General features: G+C 37.9%; 2 protein-coding genes across 3 annotated transcripts in view; both read left to right on the forward strand.

The window, feature by feature from the left end:
- Positions 1–1,200: 1,200 nt before the first annotated feature.
- Positions 1,201–14,206, forward strand: sppl2a (signal peptide peptidase like 2A). Of its 2 annotated transcripts, XM_083900448.1 has the most exons (17): positions 1,201–1,350; positions 3,333–3,443; positions 3,805–3,987; positions 4,367–4,456; positions 4,620–4,753; positions 4,988–5,151; positions 5,242–5,338; positions 5,483–5,584; positions 6,104–6,185; positions 7,002–7,076; positions 7,352–7,408; positions 8,276–8,329; positions 8,771–8,864; positions 9,026–9,106; positions 10,762–10,925; positions 13,333–13,366; positions 13,992–14,206. In XM_083900448.1, exons 1-17 carry the CDS (start codon positions 1,297–1,299, stop codon positions 14,030–14,032), a joined length of 1,617 nt encoding a protein of 538 aa, XP_083756574.1. In that variant the 5' UTR covers positions 1,201–1,296; the 3' UTR covers positions 14,033–14,206. The 2 variants fall into 2 exon arrangements, with proteins under 2 accessions (XP_083756574.1, XP_083756575.1); XM_083900449.1 differs by lacking the exon at positions 13,333–13,366.
- A 1,920-nt stretch (positions 14,207–16,126) lies between these two features.
- The window catches only part of trpm7 (transient receptor potential cation channel, subfamily M, member 7), a 33,879-nt gene continuing 30,059 nt past the window's right edge, over positions 16,127–19,946 (forward strand). The window contains exon 1 of the mRNA XM_083901267.1: positions 16,127–16,374. Within this exon, the coding sequence (XP_083757393.1) occupies positions 16,372–16,374 (3 nt within the window). The 5' untranslated portion in view covers positions 16,127–16,371. The remainder of the gene's footprint in view (positions 16,375–19,946) is intronic.

The following is a 19,946-nucleotide window of genomic DNA, read 5'->3' on the forward strand; positions in this document are numbered from 1 at the left end:
CAGAAGGCATCGACTGGACAGATAGTACACTCACACATGGAACAACACTATGCAGACAGTTGGAAAATGCAAAAAGATGATGATGGTTAAAAAGATCTGCAAACAGGACGTACGGTTGATGCAATTCACATTCTATGGTACGCAATAACTATAAAGGAAAGGACCACAGACCATTTATCTGTATTCACAGTTGAATTACTGTAATAAATCAGGAATAATCAGAGCCGGGGGATCTGTACTTTACTCAAGTATCGTTTTTAGGGAGTACTCTAAAAACGATACTTAAGTAGAGGTAAATATTGTACTCTTTACTCCACTACATTTCTATCCATAACCATGAGTACCCATTAACAAAAAAAAACTTCATGGTCAGATTTAGTTGAGAGATGAAACCATGGACCAAACAATGGATGAAGACGCAGCAGGTCCATCGACCTCCATCGCCAGACTACTTCAATTTTCTGAACAAGTTAATGATAGTGTTCGCTTCAAGTGTCAAGTGACTTCCTCACCACCAGTGATATTACACATTTCTGTAAGCCATGAAAACTCTAGCAGAGGTTTGTCAGATAGTTGCCATTGTGCTATTTCCTTGTGGGCAAGTGAGAAATGTTAAATAAAGCAACATGGTAAAAAAGATGAAAATGACTTGATTTTACTTTCAATTCCTTTTACATTCTTCAAGGGGAATGTTAACATTAACATTTTTCATAACTCCATGTAGGACATTTCTATACCCAAATGTAAGCACTGTGGCAGTAGTAATGCGATATTTAGAAATTGTACTCTTAATACTCAAGTACTCTTAAAAACAAGTACTTCAGTACTTTTATTTGTACTTGAGTAAAAATTAACAAGGGGTATATGTACTTTTACTCAAGTAATGAAACTGTGTACTCTGTCCGCCTCTGGTAATAATGGGCAGAATGTTGAAGTTGTCGCCCCCCTCCATCACACTCCACACTCCAGTTCGGTAGATGGCGGTAATACATCGAAAAGCTGTTTGCCATCAGCCAATCAAATCTGCGATATGCAAATATGAAAGGAAACTGCGGTGCGGTCTCACTCCTACTTGCTACTGCGGACAGACAGATAGACAGACAGACAGACAGACAGACCGACAGACCCATTCTCTCAGCTGGTGCGGCTTGTGTCACGTCGTGCGTCACACGGAGTTAACACAGGAAGTGGCCATCTCAATCACTGAACTTGGCGAATAACGAAAGTAGCTCCGTGTAAAATCGTCCAAATTCATGCCGATGCACCAAGCCTCTGTGAAACGCGAGTGTGATCACAATGGAAACCGCTCTGAAACTCGCCACTCTGTGTGTCGCTCTCATGGTGACACGGGTAAGTACGACAGCGACACAAACAATAACAAGATATGTGTTTGTTTTTTGTTTTTTTAACCGAGCTCACTTACCGTCCGTAAACATGCTAGCTAGATAACAGGTTAGCTAATTACGTTGAACCTGTGTATGTTATCCTGTGTCCAAATTAGCATGTTGTTCGATACATAACGAAACAAACGGCTGCTAGCGATTAGCTTTTGTGCAACGTGTGGCTTTTAACATTTAATCGCGAAGTTTGACTATTATCTGGAATGAACATACGTCAAAATGACGTCACTTTTGCCATGCGTGTGTGCGGTTGTCACCAACGATTATTTCCGTCATCGATTATTCTCTCGATTGATCGAGTAACAATTTGGTCCATAAAATGTCAGACAATGTTGATTGCTGTCTTTCAAACCTAGAAATGAGGAAGTTGTCAACTGTATTGTTTTGTCCAAACCAAAGTTTTCAGTTTTAATGATTTATTTGTTATATGGAGCAAATAAACCAGAAAATATTCACATTTAAGAAGCAGAAAACTGTTTAATTATGAAAAAAACAAACTCAAACCGATTATCAAAATAGTTGCCGATTAATTTAGTGATCGATTAATAATCAAGCAATAGATTCAGCACTAGTAATTAAAGGTGTCTACAATTCAGTTGTGGATAACCCATACACATGAATGACACATGGCGAAAGTGACATTCTGACATGTGAAAATTAAAATGATGCATATCTGTGACGCTATGTTGACGAATAAACCTGAATTAGTCCTGGAGGTGGCATGGAGGATGTGTACATACGTAGCCAAAATCATGAACTGCTGTACTACATCACAAGAGACCCTGTGTTGTTGACTTCAAGTATAACAACAGCATTGCAATGACTGTGCGATTTTATATGACAATAAACTTCTTGTATAAAATAGTGTCGTAATCATCATCAAATTTTATTATCCCACTTGAGGAAGATTTGACTGTAGCCAGGTAAAGGGCACATCTTTATAAAATGCAAGTAAATACACTCTCCGGGCATATCCAAACATCTAATCAGCAGCGCAATGCACTGAAACATGTAGACATGGTCAAGATGAGCTGCTGAGGTTCAAACCTAGCATCAGAATCCCTTAAGTTTCACTTAACTTACTACCAGGAAGCTGAGAATCTGAATGCCAACATCAGCGTCATGACTCACTGTAGTACCTGATAAGTGATGATTCAACAAGTAGAATCAATTTTATGTGGGTTTATGGTCTTCCGTGTTCTGTGGGTGTGTGTTTTATAGCAGTGATCCACCTCCGCTGTCCCCAGTGTTCTGGTAAAATGCTGTCCCATCCCCGATTGTTTTGGCAACCTGGCTCAGAACAACCGTCCACCAACTTCATTTTTTAATACTTCAGCTAGAGAAGCGATTTATTTCCTGTGTTTTTATTCCCTGTCCTTGTAGAGCAAAAGCCACATCTGCCCTACATTATGTATGTAATGGTTAATGCCCTGTATTTAGAGGCTCTTTTTTAGTGCCAAACTCTAATTATTATTGTTATCCATGGATTTGACAAAAAACCTGAAAATATAGTAAAGCATATTATTATTTCTTGACTGATGTAATGTGCATTCCTTGACAGACAAAACTGTTTTAGTGGTTTTAAACAAGCTTTTGAAAGATTTCTAAAATATTTCTATTTTCTCGTTTTATGACTTTATGGTGTTCTAATGCACTTGTGAAGCACTGTATAATGCTGCCAGTTATTTATATCTGAGGATGTGAACAGCACTGCTTCCTCCCATGATACGATTGTGTGACGTCAGCTACCAGAGCTTCATTGAAGAAGCAATTGAGTGCATGACCTTCTCAGGAAAATGTTTACTAGCAGTCACTGTGTGAAGTGGGCATTTTTTTGAATGTGTTTTCATTCCTTAAGGGTTTGTTTGGGTTCAGATATTTTCTTCAACAACGTGTGGTTAGTGAGAGAATAACTGCTCTTTCTTCAAACAGATACACTGCCAAGAAGCAGTTCTCCATATTTCAAATGGAAATATAGATAAGGAATATTGCCTTGTTCACAACCACTCCTGGACCAAACTGTCACAATCCCTTGATGCAGCAGTAAGTTTTGCAAACTGTTAGCTTGTGAATCTTTTTGCCTTTATCCTGTTTATTATGTATGTGCTAGTTTGTTTTATAATTTTTTTCACATTTAAAGAAAAGTAGTCAACAGTCAAATAGTGTTTATATGCCACTGTGTTCATTGGAAAAGTAAAGGAACATAAACCCAGATGCGGTAATATGATCTCATCTATTGTGGTCTTACAGTCTATATCACAACCTGATTATCACTCCAACTAAATTGGTTTATCCATTTGCATTTGTTCATAATCACAACTGTAACATGTTCCGTAAAAAAAAAAAAAAAATTGTGGGGAAATGTATCGCGTGTTGAATCACCTATTGTTTTCACTTTTTGCAGCCACAGTTGTCGCTGGTGAACATGATCTCCTCTGCGTTGTGTGATGGCTCGGGGGTCAGTCCAGATCTGGTGAAGGGCAAAGCACTGGTGGTGATGAGGGGGGACTGCGATTTCAGCAGGAAAGCTCAGGTTGCTCAGAACCTCGGAGCTCTGAGTTTGCTCATAGCGAGCAACAAAACATTGGTAGGATATTTACATCCATCTGTGTTTTTTGTTTTTTTTGAATAGTTTAAACACAGCAAACTATTATTTTTGTTTTATTTCCCTTCAGTGTGTTATTATCTAATGCTTTCTTTGTGGTTTTAGAATGTAACAGTGTAATACAGCTGTCTGATACACAGACAGTAGTGATTCAAAAATACGGAAGTGAGGAAACCGTGCTCTAGATCAGGGGGGGTTTCTGTCTTAAATATAGATTTGTTTTTCTGTGTAAATCGAAAGTTCTCATTTGCTGTGTTCCATGATTAATTCAGTTTGACATTCTCTGTATGCCAAGCATAACATGACGACTCTTCATCAGGACACAAAACAACAAGAAATCTCTGTACTCGTTGTTTTTTAGATCACTCCATCAGCTAATAACTCGGAATATGAAAAGGTCCATATTCCTCTGGCTCTGATGAGGTACAGGGATTTCCTGGATGCACAACAGGTCAGATAGTCTTAACATTTCTGATCATTGTTGTTATAAGGGTCCGAGCACACAAAGTGTTAAGGTTCTATGGTGATTTGAAATTGAATTGTTTTTTTGGATGTTACTGCTCACATTGCAAAGGTTGATGATTTGATGAATGCTTGTGTATATATCTCCTCAGGTTTTTGGAGAAGACATGCAGGTAAAGCTGTATGCTCCACCTCATGCAAGCATTGATCCAAGCATAGCACTCATCCTGCTGATTGCCATCGTCACAATTGTGTTGGGTGGCTACTGGAGCGGGGCATGTGAGAGGTGAGGTGCTGCAGCTGCACACGTGATATACTGTATATGATGTATTAAAACTAGAGTAATGTGACAAAAAGAGAGATATTCATTCTTTGTCGTCCAGTTTCACTTAAACAGAAATCGATCATTCAACCTGATAGAAACGGGTGCACAGCAAAAAAAAAGTGAAAAATAATATTTCTGTGACACAGTTCTGAAATGAGAATCGTGAGAAATCGTGTGTTTTTGTATTTGTGGCAGAGAGCGTGTGAACAGTGGTGCTTCAGCTACTTCGGGTGGAGGAGGTGGCGAGGATAAAAGAGACAGTGGAGAGCTTTCCTTGTACTCTCCTCTCAAAATTGTAATCTTTGTGGGCATGATGTGTGTAATGCTGCTGCTCATGTACTTCTTCTACCATGTCCTCGGTGAGTTGGAAGGAACATCTGTAATGTATTCAAATAACTAATGAGCCTGTGGCTTTTAAAAAAAAATGTCTTGTGTTCTTCTTTCCCCAGTTTATGCGATCATTGTCATATTCTGCCTGGCATCTGCCTCTGCACTGTTCAGCTGTTTTGATGCAGTGTTGGAAAAACTTGGCTGTGGCACTGGGAGGTATAAGAAACAGTCTTTCAATGATAACTTAGATAAACAAGATAGAACTACACAGCTCTGTTCTATAAACAGTCTGGTCACAGTGAGGAACAGGGTGCAGAATTCTCTCAACTTATTACGTCTGTCTTTTCTTTTTCTTTTTAGCTTTTCTATCAAAAATTGGAACTTCTCACTGAGGTCTCTCATCCTGGCTGCTGTGTGCATTACCATTGCTGTGATCTGGGGCGTCTACAGAAATGAAGACCGGTACTGTTGGGGCACAGATTATTTTTTGTTTTTTAATGTAGCATTGCATTTTCTGATTCGGTGTTTAAAATATGGCATCTTTATAATTAAGCAAGAACCGACCTTGACTGTAGAAGTGAACGCTCTGTTCGTTATTCTCTTCTTATGTTTTCAGGCACTGGTCATTATCTTATCAAGCTGGCACAAAAACAACAAACTCAATACGTGACCTGCTTTGTGAAGGCTGTGTCACAGCGTATTTTCTTGCGAAATATGTCTTTTGTTTTATTCTTCATCTCACCGTTTAATCTCCCCATCCCCCATAAAAGCAAAATTAGTCATAATAACCTGAGCATTAAAGTTGGTTACGTTTTAACATCATAATGATGCGAAGTCAGATAATGTATCGGGTGACAAATAGATGCCATGATCCTCTGTGCTTTTTCTTCCTGTTGTATTTGTAAGAGAGCGTGCGTCACTGCTTCCTGTTAAAACTGCACATTTTAAACAAGGTCAAAGATCTTTTTTGTTTCCACTTAGATGGATCTGGATCTTGCAGGACCTTCTCGGCGTTGCTTTCTGCCTCAACTTTATGAAGACGGTTTCTTTGTCCAATTTCAAGGTAACTCTTTTTTTGCCGTTGAACATTTACTTGCTAATACTTTTTGTAGGAGCCAATGTGGGGTTTAGTTTGGGGTTGGTTTAAGTGGTTGGTACATGATTACTTGTTATACTGTGATTTGTAAATAGTTAATGTCAACTGTTGGCCTTAAGCCTTTATTAAATATGTGTAGCTTCGTAGCCCTTGTTTGCTAATTTTGCCCTTTGGCCAAAGGGCACCATGGGCACTTTGATGTCTTTGCTGGCTATGATGTAAAGAGGCATAAGAATGTCTAGCAGGCTAGGGCCTCATGTGTCCGTTTTAGCTTACTAATTTAGGTGTAACAAGGTTTTTTGACCGCCAGGTCACTATGTGATATTGGATTACGCTGTCTTACTGTTTGAACCTATTGATCGTCATTCACAACCTGGAACGTCAAAGGAATATTTCTATGCATTGGTGGTCCTAGACAGGCTTGGATACATGTGAACAGGAATATAACTTGGATGTAAAGCAAGTGGAAAATAAATGTGCAAATAACTTTCTCTTGCCTTCGTGATTGATGAATTAAAACAGTGCCTACGAGTCAAGCCCATTAGAACCTTACTACAGCTGAAGACTTTCAGTGGCTTTGGAATTAAGTGTACTTTGGCCACTACACTTTTGTTTGTTGCTGAGCTCATCGAGTGATTGTTGCAGTTTTTTAAATATATATAAATGTTTTTAGTCTTCTGCCACTAGTATGTTTTATTGCAAATTTGGCAATAATGCAGATCTGATAAATGTCCTAATGTGCATTTTTAACATCTGATCTTTTTTTTTTCTGTCCTCAAATAGATCTGTGTGATCCTGCTGAGCCTTTTGCTCGTGTATGACGTCTTTTTCGTTTTCATTACTCCTTTCTTCACCAAGGTATGAGTATGTTCTCTCAGGGCTTGACATGCACTTTTTCCTCTGCATTTTGATTTTTTTATGTTTTACTTGTGGGGCAATGTGTTGTGTTTTGTATATAACAAAAATGTTGCTTTAAATGGTCTGCAATGAAATACATTTTATTGATGGTAATGAAACGTATTTGACTAAGAGACGCAGTTAATTATTTCAGCATTATTTTGATAAAAGTCCTTTATATAGTGGGTCTAAATAAAGATGATTAGCCTTATACGAGTGCTTCTTTCTCTCAACAGAATGGGGTTAGCATCATGGTGCAGGTTGCCTTAGGTCCTGATGCAACTGGGGAGAAGGTTAGTTCCTCTGCATTCCTTTGTTTTTCTAAGCATTTGCAAAAACATCTAAAACCTAGAGGTGTGCAAGATGTGTTGTCTTCGATAATATCACGATTGTTGTTTTCAAGAGGTGCAGTTGCAGATGTCGAGTTTTTAAATGATAAGGAAATAAGCCCACGGTTACATTCCACACATTCCCTGAACAGTGAGCAGGATTCAGTGTCACACCTTCTCATTAGCATAATTCCTGCCACACAAGTTAGCCGTGTGCTGTTATCCTTATAAGAGGTCAACATGGAGATGCCCATAATTATTTTTATAATTTCGTCTTGTTTGTTTGCCGTTTACCGTCTGACTGTTTACCCAGAGTTTATAGTTTCTACACTGTAGTTCAAAGTCTTTGATTTTTTTTACTTGAATGCTAAAGTTGAAAGAAAATAAGAGTAGTTTTCCTGAAACATCGTGTGCATTGATATATTAATTAATGATTTAAAAAAAATCTGAAGCATATTGACTAATTATCGTTATCGTTGAAATCTCAAAATATAATTTTCTTGTCCATTTGAATCTATGGCTGACTGCAAATGCTCTGATGAAGGCTTTGCACTAAAACATGTCATATCATGCTCATAATATGATATGAGCCAATAAATAGCCTAAGCGAAAGCATGTATTTTGTCGTGACTGCTGGAGGCTACCTTTTGATGTATTATTTTGCATCACTGAGCACTTTTTTGGGTTTAGCACTCTGCTGAAGACTCCCATTGATGTAATATAATTCTGCACTTTAGTTGACATGCTCTTCTTGTTGTTAATGACCTGAGTGGACTGATGGATAGATTGGTTAACTAACTGTGCAATGATTTTGGGTGGGTTCTGTCATAGACACAAGGTAACATGGTGGAAGTCCCTGCTGAACCCCAGACTCCCTCTGAGAAAGTAAGGAAATTACTTCCTCTTCCTTAAGTCATAGCAATAGGATTTGGCTCTGAAGGTTTACGTTCTTACTTTGTGCAGGGAAATGTATTCATATTATATTTGAGTAAAGTAAATATTCTTATGTGCTGAGCTTACAGAAAGGAATGTCCTCATTTTAGGCTAAATTAAGCATCAATGTAAGTGACTAGGTTTTTGGCACTCATGCCTTTTTTTTCTTTTCTTCAAAAACATGAGTGAGTCATCTTTTTTCACACTTTGGCGACTGATAGGACCTCCAGAGTCCCAAATATAAGGATTTAAATTATTAAAAATTTGATTTTGCATAATATGGGACCTTTAAGACATTGATATGAAGTAGAAAGATTGTCACCAGTTTGAGTCTCATGTGTTTTACACGAACTGTGGCTCACTCTGTGTCTGTTTTATTTCAATGTTTCTCAGCTGCCGGTGGTGATGCGTGTTCCACGGTTCTCTGCAGAGAACTTGTGTGGGATGCAGTTCTCCATCCTGGGTTATGGTGATATCATTGTACCAGGTGATGTTAAAGTGTCACTTAAACTCTTGGTTGAAAACAATTTTGAATGCAGACAACAGTGGCTTCTTCTTCTACAGTTGACACATCAGATGTCACTAAGCAGGTTTGTCCATTGCTTGTTCTTTCAATTGAACCGTCTATATTTTTGTCTTGTGAAACAGGTCTTCTCGTGGCCTACTGCAGCCGGTTTGATGTTTGGATCAACAGTAGCAAGAAGATCTACTTTGTCAGCTGCTGCATAGGTACCTCACAAATATTTAATTATTTAATTAATTAATTAATTAATTAATTAATTGTCACCTTATTTAAACAGTTATGTCAACATGATACAATTGTTTCCTTTTAAGAACGAGTTTAGTGTGTTAACGCAAAGCATGAAAGTACTGCATGTATTTTAGCCGTTAACGCGATAACTGGAAAGGTGTTTGAGATTAAATTTTCTTTTTTTTTTAATGGGTCACATACCACCTGTAGATGATCCCTATTGATTTTGAGCTGTCTACCCTTATTATTAATTAGTTAATTAATTAATTAATGATATAAAAGCCATATTTTCGCCTGTATCTTCCAAAGTATTACAGGTATTGGCTTCAAATTTTGCATAGGCATCACATACCACCTGAGAATTATCCCTATCTTTGTAGCTTTATTATTAATTAGCAAATTAATTAATTTATTATGCTAAAAACTAATTTTCGGCTTTATCTTCCAGACTGATGGAGATATTGCCTTCACATTTTGTACAATGATTCATGTAACAACTATCTACAAGTACAATCATTATTACTTTGGCTATGATTGGTAATAGTTACATAATAAGTTAACTAGTTAACTTATTAGTGCAAGTCTAGAAAAAATAGTTAAGGCATTTTTTCTTTATTTATTATTGAGCTCATTTGGACACATTGAGGATATCATGGGTTTATTTAGCACTTATTCATAATATTTATTACATTATAATATAAATGTATTATCATATAAAAAAAAGTTAAGCCTCTATTTCTTTATTAATGCATTGAATGGAAAGTTTGAACATATTGTATGCTTTTTCATGAAATTTAATAAACATAGTGTAAGCTTTTTCTTGACATTTGGACACTTTGAAGATATGGCAGGTGTGGTTAGCATTTTAATATTCATAATATTTAACAAGGTATAATAGGTTAACTAGTTTTATTAAAAACTAGAGAGAAATGTATGAGTTCAGATATTCTGTGTTCAATATCGAGTTTATATGGATACTTTGAACATGTATAAAGTGTAGTCAGCATTATATCATAATATTTAACAGTTATTTTGTTGAATTTATTAGTAATTAATTAAAACAGTTAGTGGCAGGTGCCAGTGCATATACTTTGGGTATATTGGAAAGTTGAGGATTGGACAAGTTCGCGGATATACACCTTGCTGTCGGCCCCGGACAGCGTAGGCTAGTTTCTTTCAAGTTTGTTATGTTTACATTGCGCATATCTACAAGTTATTACTTTTTGTTTCATTGTCTTCAGAGTAAACCTTTTTGAATTCATTGATTGACACAAACAAAATTCTGTCTACATGCAATAGCTGTATAAAATAATAAATTTGGCATGATTTTTGCTGACTGCTAGATGTTGCATATCTTAATTTAATTTGTTAAAATTGACATTATATATATATAATTGCAACATTCATATAGATGGGTGCTGTTCAAAAATGGCAATGGAAAAAAACTAAGAAAAATATTCACTATAATAAAAATGTCAAGTAGATTTTGAAAGCTAAATATAATAATACATATCACTATTAAGCAATTTGACGATGAACATTCACAGGCTTCTAGTTAACAAGCATCAACAAGCATTAAGGGTACTTCTTCTGTTACATCTGCTCATCTCTCTTTCCCTCTTAATCCTTGTAGCATATCTGCTGGGAATGATCCTGACGTTCGCTGTGATGCTGCTGTCAGGAATGGGTCAGCCCGCTCTTCTTTACCTGGTGCCTTTCACCCTCGTCACCTCCGCTGTTGTGGCTGCGTGTCGGAGAGAGATGAAGCAGTTCTGGGCAGGGACCACGGCGTATGAGGTGAAGGACGACTGTTGTTTTATGGGGCTGGCACATAGTAGTGGTGTTTGATGGCTGTGAAGGCTGAAGACCTTCAGCTCTCTTGTTACTATGACAAACATTTTCTCGACCAGTTCAAGAACATCAAGACAACACAGTGTGATTCCAAGGATTTACGTCCACAGCAAGGCTTTATTATCATTATTTGGTGATGTTGTAAAGGCTTACTAATGCTAACAAGGTTTACATACTTTACTGCAATCCTATTAGCTCATATATACATAACACAAATAACAGACAACAGATGATTCCGCTTGGCATGTTATGCAGTTATTGGCATTTCAATTGTCAAAAGTGGAAAATTCTTCCCCATCACTGAATTTATTGGCAGGCTACATTATGTTGTCCCTGCATGATTTTACATTAGCTATGGCGTGTTTCCACTAGTGCGACTCGCCACTGCATGGTTATTTTGCTTTTCCACTAGCAATAGTACCTGGTACTTTTTTAGTACCTACTCAGGCGAAGTTCCGAGCGAGCTGAGCTGATACTATGACCTGTGACCCCGCCCATGTTGAGGAGGTACTATATTGTAATGGAAAACCAAACAAACTGTGTAGAGCTGAGGCGGTACTATATAGTGGAAAAACGCTGTTATGTCTATCATCGTCTGACCTACAGTACACAACCAGTGGTGAAAACACAAGCCAGATCAGGGGTTTGGTTCCAGCTTAATACTCACTTTTCTGTAGATGGAGGTATATAACAAACTACACCAGCACTGCAGTGTAACCAGAGAACTCAGAACCAGCTGCCTGTAGTATGGTAAAAAACTGTGCTGTAAAACTATGTAAAGACATTTAATAAAGAGGAAATAATATGGTTAAGATATTAGCGTGTAACATGACCTAAAATTAACTACACACGTTGGTCTCCATGACGCTGATGTTGCATGTAATATTTATGTTGTGTGTTGATGTGTCTCATCTCAGTAGATTTCCTTATGACAAACTCCAGTAGAAGCTCAACAAGCCCCACCCTCTCATATTCACAATATTCACCTGCTCACTTTTTTTTTTTTTAAGTATTAAATATTTCATCATGTTCTTTGCAGACCTCAGATGGCATAAAAGTAGAAAACAGCTCTTTGAAGTCAACAAAGGTGCACAATATTAGCAACAACATAAGTTTTTCTTGGGAAAATGGATAAATATAGGACTTGGAGGTCATATAACAGAATATGAAAGAATTATCAGGCTATGTGCAGTGCTGCATTTGTGGTCAGTACTACTGTAAGACTTTATGTAGGAATCTTTACAGTTCTCTTTTTTCCTACTCTGTGTTTCTTGTGGGACCATGGGCCAGGCCACTCAGAGGTTGCTTTTTAAAAAACATTTATTTGTCCTATATTTAGCCAGGAAAGTCCCATGTGCAGAAGCTGCATGTGGCCCACGGGCTTCCATTTGAATAAGCTGGCCATATGTCATTATTGAATCGAAAACAGACCCAGTTTTTTGACTTCCTTTCTAAAAGCTCCTGACGATATAGAAACGGATGCACAAAACACATAATTCACATGTGCTCCATTTAAGTATTTATGTAGTTAAAAGAAAACCTTTCCCCATGGGAAAGCGTTGTACATCCGTGTAATGGAAATAATGTATTAGTAACCAAAATTGAAAATACATTTCTAAGGATTGTTTTAAATCCTTAAAAATTGTGTCTTCAAATTTTAATTAATAACGTTTCTCAAATAAAATTACCTCCTTATGTACTGATATGAGGCTAAATTCCAATATCTGTGCACCCAGGCCTTTTGAACCATTACGAGACATCTCTTTTCCTGTTGCCTTTGATCTTCCCATCTTGCATCAGCATTCTAGTCTGTTTTCTCTTCAGGTGCACTTGTCCTTTGATTATGACGCATGTGTGAATCCATGTTGTCTTTCGGCTCACTAAGGAGCAAACAAATGGAGGAAATGGAGGATTCACCTCTTTAGTCGATACCACTTCAAAGTGCATTGATTTATCGCTTGTTGAAGCGATTTTTGTGATGTAATTTGGTCTACAGCATGAAAGTTTCTTTTTCATGAGCACTGTTTTTCTTCTTCTTCACTGTCTTGACTGCTTTTCAGTGCTGCTTCAATGCTGGACACTGTCAATACTGTCTTGCCCCTAACTTGTCATTAACTCCTTTTTATAATGTTATGCCAATTTAACTTTTATTTAAAAGTAATACATGCATTAAATAAAAGCAGGTGTAATCTATGGAGTCAAACTTGAAATGTAAAACAACCAGCATTGAAGTTACAACAGCTAGGACATGCAGAGCAGATGCATCGAAGCATCAACAGCAGCTTGAGTGTGAATACAGACAGTCGGCAGAAAAAGAAAAGATACAATTCTGATCTCACTTCATCTTCACCAGGTTTTGGACTCATCCAGGGAACCGTTGTTGCCAGGTGTGATTCTCTCCAACATGCATCCCTGCAGCCATTTTAACAGTGTTGCTTACCGCAGTGCCTCCTCTTCCTTTACCAGCCAGACTCCTGTTTTTGTCTTTTCTTTTCACATTTTAACTCCTATTTTCCAGGGTCAGTGTGATTTAAAATACAGAGAACATTTCCGGAAATGTGACATTTTACTGTGTTTGCAGCAACTGTCCACTGGGTGTCTCTAGTCTGCTGAAAATAACAATATAATAAAAATGCTCAGCGACATCCTAACATGGACTTGTTTTAAAGTCATGACCCTGGAATACCATTAACCCAATTGCTTTATTTTTTGTTTAGTTTGCAGTTTGTTTCATGATTTTCTTTCACTGCTCATCCCGCTTTTCCAATTACTTGCAGTTAGAAGTCAATGTTTGTCGCCTGCATGCTGTTGCTTGCAGCTAACCTGGGAAAATTGTGGGATGGAATATGTTATGTCTGTGTTTGTAGACTGTACCTCTCATCCACTGTTGTATATGCAGTATGCATTACAACTTAAAAACCCCTCCCTCTACATTGTTTTTTCATTAGTATTCTGTTTATTAAAACTTTAATTTGAAGTGAATTTAACTGTGTCTTTCCCTTTCTCTTTTAGAGGGAAGAACTGATTGCTCCGTAGGAGGAGAAAGGTGCTGACTTTACAATGTATAGCGTGGATCAAATTGCTGGATGCTTTTTTTCTTACATATATATTTTTTTAATATAACATTTACAAAGCACACAAAGCAGTGTTCTTGCTCAACACATTCTTAATATGTTGTAATTAATACTAGCTGCTGTGAATGGTTTTGAAATGAACTGATTTGTCTGAAGTGGGCATTGGGTGTTTTTTCTGGGGGGGGCGGGGTGAGAAGTGTCTGAAATGTCTCTTAGCTTAATGCTCAGACAACTGTAATGACTTAGCCTTGACAATTGCAAACAATAAAATGACAAAGCACTTTATAATATTTAGCTTGGCAGTTTGTTTATTATTGACATGGATAGGATAGGGGTCGAAATTTATTGTAGCTACAAAACAAAACATTTTGTGATAACTGTTTTGGGGCTTTCCCTGAAACCTGTTTGTATAATGTGATTTCTTTCATTGCCTTATATTAAATGAACATGTTCTATTTCGTGATCTTGTGTTTGTTTTTTCGTCCTATTGAATCATACTTAAGGAAACTAAATCTTGCAGAAGCTAAAACAGCACAGCTTCAGACAAATAGAAATATGTTGCTTGGGAACAAATTGATAAAACGACCGTCTTACTGAGGAAGAGCAGCTCTTTGGTTCTTTGTCCCCCATCACCAGCCACCACCATAATCATATTACACACTGTATGGAGTTTGACGTTATGATATCCGAATATGCTCCCGTTTTAAGTCAAAGAGAGGAAGTACATTCAGCCACACTTGAATAGCTTCCTGCATCATGTGACTAAATCATAGATAAAAGTAGGAACATAACTTCTCATTTACAAAGGTTTGTTTACAGGTTAAAAGAAAAAAATTTAGTTGTCCCAAGTAAATTATCGATTTTCACACGTACAGAAAACAGCTGTTTATTTAGTGGTGCCAGACTAACCTGTATGGTGTTAGTAAAATTATTCATTAACTATTTATATAGACTATAGTTAGTATTTAACCACTTTTCTTGTCTTATTGGTAACTATTATGTTTATTACTAAAAAGCACATTTCTAAAATAATACTTCTTTCAACTCTTTATTCAACTTTTATTCAAATTACAATTTAGGAGAGCAAAAAGTGAAAGTAAACAACACAGAACAAAAAAATAGGGTATACAAACACATAGAATAAAAATTTAAAAAAGGCATTTAAGAGAAAACCTAAAGTATAGTCCGAATGGCTTTAGAGTTTGTCATTCTTTTTAGTGATTCTAAATAAAGTCATTTCAGTTTGGATGTGGTGGATGTTGGGTTTTCTTTTGGACCATTAACATTTATGCATGTGAAAATTAGGGTCATGTGTGTAATCACTTCAAAATTAAAAATGTTTAGTTTTCATAGTCATGGTATAAGGCTTTTAAATGTATTTTTTTTGAAAAGGGCCTAGCATTAAGTAGGCTGCCATGTTGCATCGCCATAATATGGAATTGTGAAAGTGTTTATATCGTTATTATTATTATTGTTGTTCAATAGTTGCACTTGGCAGTCTCACCAATTGATGTCAGTCATTATTTCTGTTCAACTTGGAAATAATATTAATAAAAAATCTTTATATATTAGGGTTGCATCATATTGGTATTGGCAGATATGACTACAACAGTATAAAAATAACTAAATTGGCTGCTACCACCTTGACTACTATATGGGTGCCCTCTATAACTTATTATTTTTGCGTGTATTTATTTTTGCTCAATGAAGTACATTTGTATCTACATAGCAAAATATGATGTTACTTTCACGAGAGAAAAGATTGGTTGATTGGCCCAAGGAAATACTTACATATACATGTATCACATGAGTTATCGGCCCTGACACTGCCGATATATCGTATATCGGCAAATAGTCAAATGTCGTGCATTCCTATTTTATGGATTTACTGATCATGGATGATACATGTGAGCATTGTTCCACAGTTCATGGATATCTGAATACATAAATATACAAGCTACAACATGCTTAATATTAGTTCTTATTTAGCCTTCGCATATTGTTATTTTTGCCTTATTGAAACGCACTTTTTCGCTGCTCTGTGTATTTCTGAAGAGGTCAAACAAAGCGCACATGTGGTCGCTGGCTCCTCCTCAGCCACGTGACGGTGAGCTGCTGGCTGAGTCAGCCGGCTCGTCACGCAGCGTCAGTCTGGAGTCGCACAATTATGAAAAAGCAACCCTCCGTTGGACCTGCAGCCAAAGCGGATCCCTCCAACGTCCACCGGGCTTTCCTTGCACCAAGGCTAACCGAGAGCACCGCCGATAGATGGATAAAGGCCACGACGCAGCTCTTCCTGAGTCTCAACGGTGAAGAGAATGGTACGTGTCCTCTCCTACGTCTGCGTTCTTTTTAACACGGTCAGGTCAAATTGGCGCTGAGGACCGTCGTGACTGATCCGGGGGGTGCTTTGAGTGGCAGGTCCCCCGTCAGTGCACGCTGTCTCCCTCCTGTCAGACAAACACGCAGCCCCAGCTCCCGGTGGTGTTTACGGCGTTAGCTGACACCTCAACTGCGCGACTCACCCGTTACAAATCAAATGTTCACGTTGACACACTGACGTCCAGGAAGGAATCCCCCCCCCCCCCCCCCCCCGAATCACACACACACGGGCGTAACGTTAGCAGGCTAAATAGCTAGCTCGCTAGTGCTAACTGCTAGTTACGTTACCTCAAGCTAACTAGCAACTGCATCGGCGGTAGCTTGCTAACCCCCCTTTTCCCTCTGCTCCCGTTCGCCCACCACTCGCCGGACACAGACACATGCCAGAGCTGCTGGGACTTGACAAACACACGTTTCTGTCAGCTGTCTCACATGTCCGTCAAAGCCACGCTGTCAATGCCAGCAACAGGCTAATAATGCCGCCTTGAGTGGCAGCCAAGTCCGTGTAAACTTAAAAAACCGAGCACTTAAATTAAACATACATGCGCAGCGGTGTTTCAGGCCTGCTGCCGACATGTGTCAACCCAGTGTTTGTTAGTACGTTGTAAGCACCCTCCTCCTCCTCCTCCCAGATAAAGAGCTCGTGTGTGGAGAGAGGAGATGTCATGTCACCTAAACTGAGTCATATTTGACCAAAACATTGTTGTCAGGTGATTCTCTCTTTCTGTCTCACTCACACAAACCCACCAACAGCAGGCACATCTGTACTATCGTGTTAAAAGCATAACATTGTCCCAACAAGCAGACATCACGTGTGTTTTTGTACGTCTGACTGGGACAATAGTGTGTCAAATGTGGTCATAAGCGCTGCATACTAGACCGATTAATCAGGCAGATATTTAAAGGTGCATTATGTAATAAATCTAAAGCAACTGGCCATAAAATCCTCCTAATATGTCACAGAGACTCAGGAATAATGTTCATATAACAAACTGAACTCACCAACAACAACAGTACAGCCAAAATATTTGCATTAAAAAAATATTTTGCAGACTGCAAATCATGTTTTGGCATGTGGCGCCACCTACCACCGTCTACCAATCATTGCAGTCAGTAGAGTCTCAGCTGCTGAGCAACCTCGGGTTGCCAGTTACGTCAGAAAAGGAAACCTAAAAGACCTTGGTATTTTGAATTTGAATATAGTAACTGTTTTTGGCCACATTCTTACATATGGCACCTTTAACCATTTGTGGGATTTTTTATTTGTTGGCTAATTTTTATTTATAAACTAGCCAATTATTACCAGGGTATCCACAGGGTTTTAAAAAGTCTGAAATCCAATAAATTGAATTTAAGGCCTTAAAATGTCTTAAATTCTCCTAAATCTCATGAAATGGGTCTTAAATTGTATTCATTATGGTCTTAAAAAAGTCTTAAATTTGACTTGTTGAAACCTGCAGAGACCCTGTATTACAGATTACACATTTTGTTCACAAAAACTTGGTAAAGTCAAAGAAAAGTCACTAAAACTTATTTTGTATCATGCAAAAGTTTATTTTTAAAGGTTTCATGTATTTATTACATAGTTATTTAGTTGAGTATTATGTATAGAATTGCTTTGCAGTGCAAATATAAAAAGTAGATTGGAGTTTGGTTCAATAATAATTATTGATAATAACAGAAAAAACTGTATATGTTGACTTCTGGCCATGTGTGTACTTAATGCTGACCACTTGTGATCCAGTAAACACCTTTGCCTGTCCTGCTGAAACATGTCCAAATGGCCTATGGCTTCATCTTTTTTAAGAGAAAGAATGGAGAGATGCCACAAAAGCATCTGCACACAAATTGATATAGGAAAAAGCTATGGTATCTCTGTGCTGTGGCCTGCAATCACATGATAAATGCTAATTTCCTGTTTCTTGGAAGTCATTTGATCTCCCATTATTAATGTATTGAATGTCACATTCTCCTCCATTGTGTTTGTCTTTTTCAATGGGAGCCTTTCTTTTGTGAAACCCTTTATTTCCCACATTGCAGCGTGAGCTGGTCACATGCCCCAGCTTACCTCTGGAGAAGAAGGGCTACTGTTACTGCCCGACTGCTCTGTGTGATTTTTAAGTGAAGCTGGTTCGTCAGTAGTAGCGGGGCATTATTTGATGTCCATCTCTTATGTAATTGTGGATGCTTGAACTGGTCATCAGCTGGGGCTTTTGTGCTCTCTGAGCTGTGAGAAAATGGTTTACATCACTTTGTTATTGTCCAAGAGACGGTGTATTATTTGGAAAGAGATGGGGCGGTGTAACTGGTTGCGTGTTTCTACCTACACTATGTCTCTGAGGTTTTTAAGTGCTATGCAAAGACGATTGGACTCGATGTTTTGTCTCTCATGCAAAAGACAATCCATGACCTGAATGACTAAGAATCCTCAGACACAGAGCTCTGTTGTCGCTTGCTCTAATTGCACCACATGCACGAGTCAATTTGAAGATGACTGGGCCTTGAAATAGATTTTGAGGTAAAGTTGGCCAGGTTGTTTGACTGGAAAAATGACTGGAGTTGCTCCCCTGTAGCTTTTATCTTGCTCAACTCCCCCAACAAAACCGCTTCCAGGAGCTTTAGCTTTTGGTCAGGCACGCAGCTGAATTGCATGCACTTTGAACCACCCACAGAGCCATGGGGGGTGGTGGTATCAACTTGGTATTTATTTATTGTTTGTCTGATGTTACTTGCAGTTATACATGTGCACGTTTCTGCTTGACTTCTAGTTTTATAAAGACATTGAACAAACTGTGATCCTGTTGCTTTGGAAAAAGATATTGAAACATTCAAGTGACTTTCTTTATAAATTAATTATTTGTATTATCTTGTTAGCTGTAGTTTACTGTGGTTCCAAAATTTAAAACAAAATTAAATGTGTTTTTGTATTTTCTGATTATGATGACCAATTTTGCAATGTAAAATAATATAACTAGAGAAAAATAATGTAGTAGGTCACAAGTATAATGATTTAAATGATGATGTAATATTTTAACTGCATTTTGAGGGGTTGGCGGTGATAACCAGTAGACTTGCTTGAGGTTCATGAAGATGTTTCACCTTTTATGTCCAAGACAATAAAATACATTTAAAATGTTATTAGATTTTGACATACATTTGGTTAGTGTTGTTGTAGTCCCCATTTAAGCAGATATATGCTGCTATCGCCTAACCTAAACCTCTCAAATCTGGGTTATTTAGGTTCACATAACCAAGGTTGCCAGATGTTGATAAGACAAAGTCATCACATGCTTGGGGTGGCTTGCCAGCATAGTATCAGCCCCCGCTGTGCAGCCTTTCAGAGCTTCTGTGTGCTCTGGAGGCACAAGTGTAAAAGCTTGTGAGTGAATGAGCCATCACACTTTGGTCTCATGACTCTATGACCTAACTTAACATATGTTTGTGGCCTGAACTTTATTTAATGAGTGTAATAAACCCCTTCCTTAATTTAACACTCAGACTGAGATTTTCA

Source organism: Microchirus variegatus (assembly GCF_963457635.1).
Source record: "Microchirus variegatus genome assembly, chromosome: 14".
Lineage (NCBI taxonomy): Eukaryota > Metazoa > Chordata > Actinopteri > Pleuronectiformes > Soleidae > Microchirus > Microchirus variegatus.

Bases quoted from the DNA above. Each gene is read 5' to 3' on its own strand.
- sppl2a (XM_083900448.1), top strand. From the start codon at position 1,297: ATGGAAACCGCTCTGAAACTCGCCACTCTGTGTGTCGCTCTCATGGTG. The intron at 10,926-13,332 runs GTGAAGGACGAC...CATCTTCACCAG, and splicing joins CAGGGACCACGGCGTATGAG to GTTTTGGACTCATCCAGGGA. The intron at 13,367-13,991 runs GTGTGATTCTCT...TTTCTCTTTTAG, and splicing joins CAGGGAACCGTTGTTGCCAG to AGGGAAGAACTGATTGCTCC.